The sequence below is a fragment of the Anguilla anguilla genome, chromosome 16, assembly GCF_013347855.1.
Source record: "Anguilla anguilla isolate fAngAng1 chromosome 16, fAngAng1.pri, whole genome shotgun sequence".
Taxonomy (NCBI): domain Eukaryota; kingdom Metazoa; phylum Chordata; class Actinopteri; order Anguilliformes; family Anguillidae; genus Anguilla; species Anguilla anguilla.
The window spans coordinates 5523994-5538106 of NC_049216.1; the positions used below are offsets into that span (position 1 = coordinate 5523994).

The window sequence follows — 14113 nt, forward strand, 5'->3', positions numbered from 1 at the left end:
TACCTCTACGCTACTCAGACGGCCCTTCTGTTGCGACCAGCAGAGGAGGGGTCCTGTTCGGTGACGTGCTTTACCGCCATTTACGGTGCCGCGCGTCCCCACGCCGCGGGGCACAGCGTTCCCTCCCAAAAGACGGTCGAAACGACACGGAGTCCAACCTGACCCCATTACTTTGAGTTTAACCCCCCCCGGCAGCTCACGCTTTGAGCAAATAACCCCAAGGACGGGCTGTGGCCCATTTCCGTGTGAACAGGTAAACATCACCTCTTCGCCTTTCCTGCAGGAAGCAGAGCCTGGGGAAGGGTGGCTCTCCGGGAGAAAAGACAGAGGGGCCTTTCAATAATTCATACTCCAGGCCCGTTCTGCTTTAAGCCCGGAGACCTGTTCTGTCTTTCCTCCTACGTGTCCCTTTGCCTTTCGTGACCATGGGACAACCCAAATCTGAGGGCGGCCCGGCTCCGAAACGCCAACGTCCAATCACGAGAGGCCCTGACAGCAGACATGCTTAACGCCGTGGCCTTCAGTGCTCTTTAACACCACCTCCCCAAATTTCCGAAGAAATTGGCTGGAATTCAAGCAACATTTCTCACTTAGTTTGGCAAAAAATTTAATTTTTTTTCTTCACAGTTTGCCAACTCACAAAGCTGGGCTTGTGAAGAAAGTGTTTGCCGTTGTGTTCACTTGCACCTCAAGGACAAATTTCGATTGAACACAGGCCAATGACAGAGAGTGTAGGAGCTGATGGAAGCAATTATCCCCCTTTCAACAGGAAAGAATCCCTCACCCCCAACCCCCCTCCCCCCCCCAAAAAAAAAGGGAAGTTGGAGAGCTTGTGCAATGATTCAGCCTGGAGCTGGAGACAGCACATCGTGGGTCGGGGATGCTGGTTCACAGCCAGATATTGCGGGTAGTGTCGACCGGAGCATTGCTTTGTGCCTTTCTCTCGCGCCGTTGCTGAAACGCACCGTTACCCCGTCTCACCTTGGTGTAGGGTTGCCAGATTTACAATTTGTCAACACTGTGCACATTAGCACAAAGGCATCATAGGGTGGCTTGAAGCTTGATCATGAAGCCGGGGGGGTGGGAGTAGGGATGGTCGGGGTGCTGTCAGAACCCTTTGCGAATCGAGGGGGGGGGGGGGTAGTGAGTTAGAGGGCAACGTGTGTGTCTGATGGAACGGATACGAAACCCCCAGTCGGCTGAGAGGGTGCAGTGCTTTGCATTTTGCATTGGCCAATTCGAGCTGGAAGTGCAGTCCCCCTTCAGGATGCCAGATTTACAGGCCTTGTCCAAAGTGCCGGACGGTTTTATGACATTCAGTTCAGGGGGTCGTTTCCTTCTGAAAAGTCCATAAAGCTCCTTTTAATCGCTCCGTAACATCACGCCTGGCGAGCCGTCCGGGCGATCGAGGGGCCGCTTTCGCCGTTAACTCGGCAACCTGCCGCCCGGAACAGGATTTCACGGGTTCGGTTCCTTAGCGACGCGGCCGTCTTAACACACAGGCGCCGAGCGCGGCGTCGCACGCGTCCGCGGCCAGCGACCCGGTTCGCTTTACGCCGGAGAAGGCCGCGAGTGGCGGAGAGTCCAGGGGACCGAAAGTGAAAGTCCTGCCATTACATTAAATGGTAAATGGACTGCATTTTATATAGCGCTTTTATCCAAAGCGCTTTACAATTGATGCCTCTCATTCGCCAGAGCAGTTAGGGGTTAGGTGTCTTGCTCAAGGACACTTCGACATGCCCAGGGCGGGGTTTGAACCGGCAACCCTCCGACTGCCAGACAATCGGTCTTACCTCCTGAGCTATGTCGCCCCTACATTACATTTACTTGGCAGACGCTTTTATCCAAAGCGACGTACAAAAAGTGCATTTCGTGGTCATACACAACTGCTAAACACAGGTTCAGTAAGGTACAATACTTATTTTGTACAGTTATTTCTAGCCAAGAACACAGTTTAGTTCACACAGTGAACTCTATTCAGACCTAACCACTGCAAAGCCAACTAGGCAGAAGAATAAGCGCGAAAAACCGTGTCTTTCTTCCACCCGTGAACTCAGCCCAGCCCGATTTCTAATTTCTAATTAGTTCTACCTGACTGAAGAATTGTACTATTAGCTCACAGATCCAGGTGACTGGAACGAATTACCGAGACGGACTTTTACTCTCTGAACCAGGATTCTTCTGGTCAAAGGGAACGCGATTGGTTGGAAAAACCAACCACAGGCTGCATCATGGCAGCTTTGATCCCGGAGGAATCGGCTAACAGACTGAATATTCTGCCCCACAGAATGTAGCGCTGTGTTTGTTTTTGGTTTCAGTTTTTCTCCACACCTCTCAAAATGTCTGTTTACGCGAGCAACAGATCCGAAACTTAATTACGCCAAACAGAGCAGGATCCGGTTTCAAAACTACCCCCTCGTTTACCCAGTCTGGCGTTTCAAACGTTAAATAAACGAATAAAACCCCATGGCTTTTTCGCAGCGGAACGGTCTAGCCGTCGTTCGGACAGAGCGACCGGCGTCTCGGCGTTCGCCCGCGCGATGGTGGTCTTCCGCGGACGGAGCACGGACCCGGAAACACGCCGACGCGGCCGGATAGGGGCGCGCGCGACCAAGGCCTCCCGTACATTAAAGCCCAGCCCCCTCTCTCCCGAGAGCCTCCAGCAGGGTCCGACCCAACCCCGCTCGGCTCCAATCCGAGCGACGCAGCCGACTTCTGTTCCAGCCTCGCCGGTTTAAATTATTCCTTTTTCCTCCTTCGCCTTGTGACCCCTCCCACCCGCCCAAAGGGATCACAGAGCTTCTCCACCCTAGCTCCCCAGTGGTGGAACGAACTCCCCGTCCCTCTCCGAACCTCCCCCTCACTACCCATCTTCCACCGTGGCCTGAAGACTCATCTCTTCAGACTATACCTAGAATAACCACCACCACACTGTATATTTCACTCTTTAAAAAAAAAAAAAAAAAAAAACCCTTTTTTCATGACACTTGTTACATGTTGCCCCATCCCAGCACTTTTTGGTAATTTGTATTTGTCCTAATACTGTAGCTTATTCTTCTGCCTAGTTGGCTTTGCAGAGGTTAGGTCAGAATAGTGTTCACTAAACTAAACTGAACTAAACTGTGTTCTTGGCTAGAAATAGCTGTACAAAATAAGTATTGTACCTTACTGAACCTGTGTTCAGCAGTTGTCTATGACCATGAAATGCACTTTTTTGTACGTCACTTTGGATAAAAGCGTCTGCTAAATAAATATAATGTAATGTAATGTATTCCTTTTTTGTTTCCTCCTTCCCTTTGCGTTCACGGTGCAGAGCGGTAAAAGTCGCCCCCCCCCCCCGTTCCCCAAACACCCTTTGATCAAACGTGTCCAGCAGCGCACGGTAACCTAACCTTCCGAATGAGGGCCTTATCAGGACCGGCCCCCAGGGGTTCCCTGTCCCACCTGCCCCAGACGAAAAAAGCCTTTCAGGGCGTCCGCGCGATACGGACAAAGACGCCCGGCGTCACCGTGCCGAGGAATTCGCTCTTCGCTCTCGACGAGGCTCCCGGTGTCACACGCTGACTGGGGGGGTCCCGTAAAGAGACGGGCGGATTAGCCGAGGCGAGGTTACAGCTCCATCCAGTTCAGCTAAAAAAATTTTTTTTTTTTAAACTAGCCCGCGGCTAACGGCAACGCGAGACGCTAGCGAAGCGAACGCCGTAAGCAGCGTAACGTGAGATAAAGGCTGGTGCCTTGTGTCTGATCACCAGCGTTCTGTTCAGAACCTCTCGCGCTCGTACACGTAATCGACACAAACACTCCTATTCCAACTGCATTCAAATGAATGAACAGAGATCTTTAAGGCCTTGGGGAACTTATATAGATTGTTGTTTGCTGAACAGGTTACTCTACAGGGTTGGAGTCCTGATCTATGTGGTCACTTCTGGCACTACGATCTTTACTTCACTCTAGTGTGTTTCTTTTGCACCTCTGCACCTTGAACTAATGCACTTGTTGTACGTCGCTCTGGATAAGAGCGTCTGCTAAATGCCTGTAATGTAATGTAATGTAATATAGTGTTTTTTTTTTCTCTCAGCAGAAATGTTTTTATTCTTATTTATTTTATTCTTGATATTTTTTTTATCTTTTATTTTTATTGTCTTTGTCTTCTCTGTGTGCATGTTCTCTTTCATGGTTTTGTGCTGCAACCAAATTGCCCCATTGATTATAATGAAGAACTGCACTGAATTACAACTCACTACAGTGTATCAAGAATTTCACTTACACAAATGCAGGCTTGTGGCAATTTCTACCAATGAGTGATTCTGACTTCAAACAGAATTTAATCTAGGGCCACAACAATGAATTGAGATCATTCATAACAAAACAATCAATGGTGATTTTATGGTGATTCATTGCTTTAATTTGAAAATCCTAATAATTTCTCAAAGTGCCCAGCCAGGAACAAACGCTGCCGATCACTTTTGATCACTATTGCAGATTAACGAGTTCCTTGCCATCCATCCATTATCTATACCCACTTATTCCTGGTCAGGGTCATGGGGAGGGGAGGCTGGAGCCTATCCCAGCATGCATTAGGCGAGAGGCAGGAATACACCCTGGACAGGTCACCAGTCCATAACAGGGCACACACGCCTTTCATTCACACCCTCATACCTATGGGCAATGTAGAGTCTCTAATTAGCCTAACCTGCATGTCTCTGTACTGTGGGAGGAAACCAGAGTACCCGGAAGAAACCCACACAGACGCGAGTAGAACATGCTCCACACAGAAAGGCCCTCAGTTGGGATTCAAACTTTGTACTTTCTTGTTGTGAGGAGGGAGTGCTATTCTTGGGTTCCTTTTTCTGCAAACATAATTGTTTGCTTTAAATATTTGGGGTTGGGTGGGCATCTAAATAGAAGTAACTTCACAATGAAAGTCAGTATAAGAAATTGTTTGTGGGACGGCAAGGTTGTATTGTCCTGATCCGTTATTCAACCACCAGCGTGTTCTGTCAGAAATTGTCAGGCCAGGTGAGCTAGTATACTCTCCTCCATGCATCGACAGTAACGACAGATTCCGTGACAGCGGGGGCCACAAATGCTTTGCCCGCGTTCCGCTGCATCTCCATGCAACCACGCCCCCCTCAGGGCCGTCTCTGTTTCCTCCTTCGGCTGCAGCGCTGCATTAAAACGCACCCTGGCCGTTACTCAGATCGACGGGGTCTTTCGTAAACACAGCCCGATTGGCCGGGAGTCACGGCGCATCTGTAAGCATCACACTGCGCCGAGGGGGGGGTAACTGACGAGCGATTGGGAAACGGAGAACGAGAGACGGCCTACCAAGTTAAACAAACATAGCTGCCACGCGCGATTACATTACATACAGCAGCCGCTGTTATGTATAACCTGCTGGGCAGATGCTCTCGTCCGTAAGCATACATAGTAGCTTGCTTTCTCTACATCCATTTCTCCATTTGTGTATAAAAATAATCCTGGGTCAAGGCGATGGCAGCTGTGTCCCATCTGGGATTCAAACCTGCAACCTTCTAGTCAACATTTTACTAGTCCCAGTTCTGCACTGCCACATCATCGCCGACGCTGTATCAAAATACCCATTTAACCCTTTCAAGTGTAAGACCACAAATATGCGATTAGAATGCTCTTAACTGAACATTCCAGTGCTCATCACTACTGGTAACCGAAAGCAATGGAGTTCTAGAACACCCATGAAAAACATTGCAAAAAACCTACTCTTCAAAAAGTTAAAAGTGCCCAGGAGGACTTAGACATTAAACATCTCTCGGATTGTCCCATTTGAAAAATCACACTCATACACGTTGGGGGTTTCAATATGGCAAACAGGTGCAAGTAAACCCAGCAGGACGTTGTGCTGAGGTGTATTTCCTAATTACTGGCCGGCGACTGATACCAGGAAAACATTTTCACCCTGTTAGCTCCCAGGGGGCCTCATTTCATGCTGCGGTTCCATTTCCTGATAACAAATATATATATATTATTTAGCGTGAAAAAAAAAAGATTTTTAGCCCCGGATTCTCTTGCGGCCGGAGCAAGTGTCTGGAACACAGGACCCCTGTCCCCTGGACTCAGAGGTCCGGAGCTCCTCTAACGTGGAGCCAGGCCCCAGAACAAGTTTTGAAAGCTCAGCAGGCGGGCTTTTATCACAACGCGACACAAAGCCGTTTTCACGTGGGGTTAGACCCCGCTGAGGACGGTGAAACCCTCTCTGAAGAGAGGCGTTAGGGCACGAAGGGATGCCGTTACCGATTTTAACCACACGGTCGACCGTTTTAGTTCTGGCGACGTTTTTCAAACGAGAAGGGGGGGGGGGGGGGGGGGGGGGGCGGGGGGAAGAAGGGGAATAACTTCCAAAAACATTCTCCACCTGGTCCCGTGGAAATGTTTGCAGGTTCTGACCTTTTGACTCGTTTTGCCTGTGTTATTCTCCGACCGGTAACAGCGAACAGGTGACCAACACGTGTGGGACTGTGAGATTTTACACACGGTTTTTGCACGTGTGTTTACGCTGCAATCAGACCGACTCAATGTTTCCATCTTTAGGAGTTTAGGATTTAGGAGTATGAAGTAAGCGTAGCTGTTTGCTACCCTCCTCTAACTAATACCAAGACAGGGTTCGGGCCCAATTCAGTTTGGGTACAATTTGCAGGGAGCTGACTGAGTGAACTTCCGACTGAAGAGAACCTCTTAGAACTGTACCTGTAAAATAACTAAAATAAGTAATAAAATAAAAATAATAAATGTTTGTAAATTGCAGTTGGGTGAGCCTAAGGCACCTGTCTGTTTCATCTAAAGTACGAGGCCATTTTAATGACGGTCGAAGGAAAAAATACAAAATAGGCTCAAAGCATCGCATAGGATCCTTGTGGAACTGTGGAAGCAACAAATCTGAATCAACAACTCACACGGCACTTACACTTACATCCTCCTGAACCCTGGCAATTCATTTTGTCCCCTGTAGGGGACATGAGTCTCTAGTCATAATCTCAAGAACCATATGTTCTACTCTGCTGAAACCTACAGTACAAGGATCAATAAATAAATGATATTTTTGAGACTATTTTCACTGCAACATGTGTTTGTCTTTCAAAACACTTAAAAAAAACTTGTACTTAATCTTTTTATGCTAGGTCTCACAATATATTAATATTATTATTTGAGAAATATTTAGGTAATATATATGTTTGATGTAACTTTTTTTTTCTCCAACAAAAGGAAGCAACAACTTTGCATTACCCATAGCCCACAATTTCACCTTTCCACATTGTGAAAAAAACATCTACTTAACCTAATGAATAAAAAATATATACCTTAGTGCGAGTGTGTCTGTTCAGTGAGGCTTTCAGTGAAAACACCCAAAGCAAAACAGCTGTGGCAGCAGGTTAGAGGCAGTGCAAGCCTGGCCATAGAGTACAGTTTTTTCCGCATGACTCACTCAAGCTTTGGCCTAATCAAGTTCGGTCCAATTAGGCCTAATCACTGATCCAATCGAGTAACTGGTGAACTGAAGGGAACAAAAACCAAAAACCAAAAAAAACAAAAAACCAAGGGCTGCTCGAGACCGGATCTGGCCAACCTTGGTGCACACGAGAGGTGTAATCACTGTATTCACGTATGATGCTAAAATTCTAACCAATCAGCTTGTGAGACATCGCCTCGGTGCGAGGCGTTCAGTTTGGTTTCGCGTCGGTTAAAGGCTGAACATCTTCCACCGTCGACGTACGCGACGCAGAACTGAACCGCAGCATGCGAGAGCGCCTCGTAAGAATCTTTCCATCTCCTATCCACCTGAAAAGAATGGAGGAATTTCAGCCAATAATAAGGCTGGGCCAGTGTGATGCTGTTCCTGTAGGCCACCTTATAATCCAACAAAAACCAATGCCATATGTTGGAAACTGCAAGACCAGTGGCCTAATCAGCGGGAAATAACAAATATACCCTTGTAAAAAGTAATTAGTCTTTACCGCCACTTGGTAGATGCTCACTCATAGAGCAACTTGCAATGTAAACGCAAATACAAAGATCAAGGGTCGAAGAGCACTACTTGCACCAAATCAGTTGTTAAGGCTGTTAAAATTGCTAGGGGAGTTCACAGTCAAGGAGCCGAGGTCCAAAGTCCAAGTTTGTGTTGGAGGATGGCCAAAGTCTCCCTGAATAATTACTTAATCCCTGAATAGCAGGCCTACAAAAAAAGAAAATCCGCAGTATTTGAGCAAACGTTCAAACACCCGTTTTATCTGACATGGATATCTGTACTTTTAAAGCAGAGCACCGGCATTAGTCAAACCACAGGGCGTTTTCCTGTTGATGGATTTGCTGGAGGATCTCACCTGAAGCTCATCTCTTCCTCTCGTCACACATTTTCTCCTGTAATTGCGCTCCGCGCTGCAAGCGGGTGACCAGCTGAATCCTAAATGGCGTGCATAAAAACCGCTCTTTAACACACCGACCAACAGTAGCCTACACTGACGGTCCTCCACCTCCATCTATCTCTGATTCGCTGTGAAAGCAGCAAGCACCGGATTTAGAGCCAAATTCCTCACGTCCTCAGTTTTGTAGACGGTGTACACAATAAAATATCCAGTGTTAAATCAATTCGTTCACAGTACACATCACCCCTATTGAACGCATATGTATTCTATTAGAGTTGAATTAACACTGGACATTTTCCTGTGCAAGTGTGTGGTACAGTTTGGTGGCTGCAAGTCAAAAAAGCTGGTTCCCCTTGCACAATGTAACTCTGGAACTAGACTTATTTGGGTGCGACCCTGTCCTGGAGATGTGTAATGTCGGGGAAGAGTCGGTAATTGGAGCAGGCTGTTTTGAAAAGGACCGTTAATTTTAATTTCCCCTTCCAGACATTGTAATTCAGCATAATGCCGTGGCCTTCTGGTTTTAAAGTTCACCGACCGCAGAAAGCCCTACCCTTCAGAACATCGACAACCTTTTGGTCGAAAGCTTTAATCGAAACCCGCGGGTTGTGTGGGAAATCCGCGGAAAAGGCACGACTGTGCATTCCTGTCTTTTATTTCTCGAAAAAAGGGCAAGGGGGCGATACGCCTCCCGGTCGTTTTAGTTTATCTCTCGGTGAAAAACGCAGCGCGTTCCCGTTCCAGGCTGAGAGGCGGAATTAAGACCCAGCGCGCGGACGGAGATCACGTCCGAAGCTGAAGGGGATCTGAGCGCGGGCTGCTTAAAGCCTCCGCGGCTAACGGGTGTGTCATTCACCGCTCGCAGGTGTGCTGGTTAGCTTAGCGTAAGCTATATCCAAGTGGCGTGAGATACGGAAACGGCTACGCGGGACAGGCAGCACTTCAGGCGCACGGGAAAACGATTTTGGTCGCCGATATCTGACTCGATACTCCGGCTCAGCTTTGGGGCTTTGGGATGACTGACGTCCTGGAATCAAACGATGCGGGCGCGTGCAGGTCTCGACAGACTCGCGTGGAGAAGAAAAGAAAAAAAAAAGAAAAAAAAAAACAAACAAAAAAAGTTGAAAGGATGTTGAGGCTACGACTCCACTTGGCAGAGAAATCCTGATCAAAAGGCCAGGTCTCGGCTTTCAGAAATAGCAGAGAAACCTTTTAATTGTACCTGGTAATCAATGCTTTTAACACATTAATCAGGTCCTGTTAATCAGGCACATTCAGCTAGCCACGTCTGAGCATGCTGCATTATGAAGAAAGCAACCAACTTACTACTCGGCAAAGTATCGAACGATCCCGAACTGGACGTACTCCTCCTTGTGGTCCAGCAGCTGGTGGACTGCATCTTCCAGGTAGAACAGCACGTTCTTCTCGCCTGGCGGGGAGAAGCAGTAAAGAGGAGGGGATCAGTGATGTCAAAATAACGTCAAGGAATCAAGGAGACGACCGCAGGTGAGGTGAAAGACAGACATTTGCCGCCATTTTCTGTCACCGTGTCTCCACGGCTTATCCAGGCTGGTGAGACTTCATGGACTTCAGTTCTGACATCTTTTTGGTACCGGAGGCCCTTTCATTCAATCCACCAAAAATAACGACACGTCATACCAGAATTACACCTTTCCAGAGGGAAAAGGCTGTCGACGTTACTTAGTGCTCAGAGCTACGGGACGAAAACTGGTTTTTACAAGACGGAAAGCTGAGAGTCGAAACGACTTAAAACGGCAAATACACCAGCATCCCCTGAGGACACACTTTCTCAGCCGGCTCGTACCGAAAACAGCCTTTTTTTACGGTGAGCCGAGGTAAAACATCACAGTCTTCCTGAGTCAAGAGACTTCCACAGTCTGCTTCACAGATATGTTTCAACAGTGTGAAGAAACGGCAGTTTGCAACGTGCCATGGTGATGACACACATGAAAGGAAAAGCTGGTTTAACTTTCACTTTGGAAATGTGTTTAGTATTATGCTAGGAGTAGTTTACAGACTCACTTTTAAAATGACAGGCTGGTTTGTTATTTCACCGATGAGAGAGGAGGACGGAAGAGGCCCGCTGGTTTATCTGATATAAGGCACCATCATATGATGGTCTTTCCAGACCTGGGTAGCTCACGGAGTCTCAATTTATCCTCCTTTCTGTATCATGAAGTGTAATGTTCCCGTCCAATTTCATTAAGCAAATGGTCATGCGCTTGATTCTATGAACCCCAAAAATAAATCCTTGATGAGAGAACCAGGTGGTACTTTTAGCCATGAAATACACTTTGGGACTTGACAAAAAGAACATTAAAATGTTCCATAAGAGTAAATGCTTTCCTGGTCTTTCATTGCCCGGTAAACAAACTATTCCAGGCTAACCATCGAAAATCAAAAGAGCTCTTTGATTACAATTTCTAAACACAGACCTTTGTTTATCGATCTCGAAGAGTTTGCAAAACAAAGCGGGGAAAGCTAACGACACCTTAGACTGGATGAAAGGAAAACGCGAATGGTGCGTTCAGAGACGATTGTTCCGACCGCACCTGCGTGCGTCCCCCATCAAAGCGAACGGTCGCAGGCCCACGGAAAGGAGCCGGGTAACCTTTGCGAGAGAGGCATTAACAGAAAAGAGAGCGAGAGCAGCAGGTCACGCGGCGGGCAGGCAGAAATCCACCGAGCACCCGTTTCGAACAGGGCTGCGCGCCTCAAGCGACGCACGCCAACGTAAAGTCCCCAATCGGGGGGGACGATCCGTCACTAATGAGATAAACACACGGCGAATGGCAGGTGGAAGACACCCACAACAACCACACAATTTAGAGCAGTGGTGTCAAACTCGTGCCATGGAGGGCCGTGTGTATGCAGGTTTTCATTCCAACCAATTAATGCTGCCTTAATTGAGTCCAATTACTCATTCAGCCATATGCGTTTAACTGCATTGAAGCACAGAATATAAGAAAATTTTTATTTAGACAATGCGGGTCACCATAGACGTCGGGTCACCATTGTGCACAAACCTGCATCCCTAATTCAGCAAATAATTTAACTAATTATATAATCAAGATCTGAGGCTGGAATGAAAACCTGCATACACACGGCCCTCCATGGCACGAGTTTGACACCACTGATTTAGAGTAATCTGGAGGAAAACAAGAAAGCCCCTCAAATAAGATTTTTTCAAAAGGGTCAAAACATTATGTCATGTGGGAGCTCGAAAAACCGTCGCAGGCAGATGCACTGACAATGGGCGAGGATTGGGTTTGAGCGAAGCTACTGTTTCAATAAATCTTTCTTCACTTAGCTCAAGGGCGAAGTGTTTGATACTCTTCAATTGTGCAGTCTGGCAGATGGTGTGAAAGCTGTCCACGGTAAATAAGCAACAGGGGGTATTTCCAGAAGCTTCCGTGGATCACAGTTGTTGGCCTCTGCGGGCAGCCAGGCCTCCCAACACCCAGTTCCTCCCCGACTTCATACCCTGTAATAACATGGGTCTCATTCCCCAAAAGGCAAAAGCTAAGTTTTTTTTTTTCTCGAAAGGGCAGCTTTGGGCCAGAGCGTTTCCCGTTTCACGTCATCTCCAAATTTCTTGGGGGATCGTTTAATGATGGAGTCACCGCCCATTCCGCTGGAGTTTCCCCTACTTCTTCTGTGGTCTCTGCCTCCTTAAAAAGAATCTGATATGAAATCTTTGGCAGACGATCCAACTGCCTGTAGGGGCTCTGCCTTTCATACGACTTCACCTTTTGAAAACCAGCGAGAGAACTTAATCCGCTCCCTCTGGGGCAGAGAGAGGGCACGCAAACAAACCTGAGATCCAGGGGAATGAAAGCACGGACACCGGCTTTGAAAGCGATACGTCACTTTCGGGACGGGCCGGACTTACTGAGCAACATCAGTCATCTTCTCACAGGGGTGTCAGCGAGCGATTTCAAAATCGCCTCTCAGGGTCTCAAAAATCTCTACATTGCATGTGTACAGAGAAACCAACATACTGGTTCTGCGGCCTTACAAGTTAACATCAGCCTCAGACATGAAGGACTGCAACTTAAATTCCCAAACAAAATGTACATCTGAGGTAATTAAGTTCCACCAATAGTTCCACCATACAGTAATTTAATATGTTAAAGTAGAGTCCCATCATCAAGTTAAAGTAGAGTTCTACCACACAGTAATTTGATATGTTAAAGTAGAGTTCCATCATAAAGTTAAAGTAGAGTACCACCATACAGTAATTTGATGTTAAGAGTTCCATCATCAAGTTAAAGTAGTGTTCCACCATACAGTAATTTGGTGTTTTTTAGATTATAAATAGGCTGCCTTTTGAAACAACACCTGAACATTCACACAGAAGCATGTTGACAATATCTGTATGTGCAATGTCATTGGTTGACCTCTATAAATAGAACTAAACGTTATCTGTTGCTGTGATCCATAAACAGCATCATCTGCTCCAGTTTGTAGATCAACTCGGAAATGATTAAGTGGTAAATCAGGGTAATTTGTATTAACTGTAAAATCCTCAGAGTTCAGAATCTTCACTGATTTCTGCTAAAGAGCCTAAATTGTCTGAAATATATACATTTACCTCAACTATTTCCAGAACGAGTCATGGCCAAGGGGTCATGAAAATGAAGAAAAATGTAGAAAAGAAAAGAAAATGTAGTCCTAACTATATGATTAATGGTGAGCTTAAGCATCAGCAAATGAATGGCTATGTGCACTGCACACTGTGATAATGCTTTGTAAATGTGAATAATTCAGAGCCAAACTGTATAGTGAATTGAAAACTTTTAGCCTATAATACACTTGAAAACAAAGGTACTAAGGCCAATTCTACTCAGAATATGAAAGTCTGCCAAATATTTAATTTGATGGACAATTACTTAAATAAGCTGGCTATATCAAACTAAAAACTTTGAATTATTTGCTTGTAAAAATAAAAACGCAATCTCAAAACATTTCCAACTCCTGCACAGCATGAATGTGCAGTAATCAAGAGCACAACCAAGCTCAAGCCAGTCCTCAGGGGTGGACCACACATAATGTGACCTGGGCAACCACATTTCAAAGTAAGAGTTGGGCCCTGCTGGCATGCAAAAGAGGGTTTCTGTTTTCCAAAAAAGATTTGTTCGGTTATATCAGTTATGTTGGTTTCACGAAACTGGGCTAAGTATCGTGAGCTCCAAAAATGTAACACTTGATAACTAAAGGGCAAATAATTTGATGCACAGCACATTGTGAATGTTTATACTCATTCTGAAAATGTTATATTTTATGTATTGGCACAAAAAAGATAAATGGTACAAGCCTGGCAAGTGACACAAAGGCTGTAATCGCTTCAGAAACAAATAAATACGACCAGTGGAGCTGACAGCTGCACTAGGTATTTCTCTTCAGGCTGTGTAACGATTAGCACTCTTTCTTTAGCAGATAAGGCAGCGGGGATCTACAAAAACACAAATCATGAATCAGGCAATAAAGATCTAAACATTTGGCCTTTTTCTAGAGGAAACCATTCAGAACTGACTTTTTTAAAGGTCTGGAGTGGGCCTCGCGTTGTCGCTAAAAACTACAAAAAAGAGGATCTATCAATTTATTTCTGAGTAGAAAATGGCAACATGGCACCTCCTCTGCTATTCTGACAATTGGCAAAAATTTTGGTAGCTGTGCCTTACCAAAGCTGCAGA

General features: G+C 46.2%; 1 protein-coding gene across 2 annotated transcripts in view; it reads right to left on the reverse strand.

Moving 5' to 3' along the window:
- Positions 1-14113, reverse strand: part of c16h11orf49 (chromosome 16 C11orf49 homolog) — a 53523-nt gene that overhangs the window by 37419 nt on the left and 1991 nt on the right. For both annotated transcript variants that reach the window (XM_035395067.1, XM_035395066.1), the window contains exon 2: positions 9723-9825. In XM_035395067.1, coding sequence (XP_035250958.1) covers positions 9723-9825 — 103 coding nt within the window. The remainder of the gene's footprint in view (positions 1-9722; positions 9826-14113) is intronic.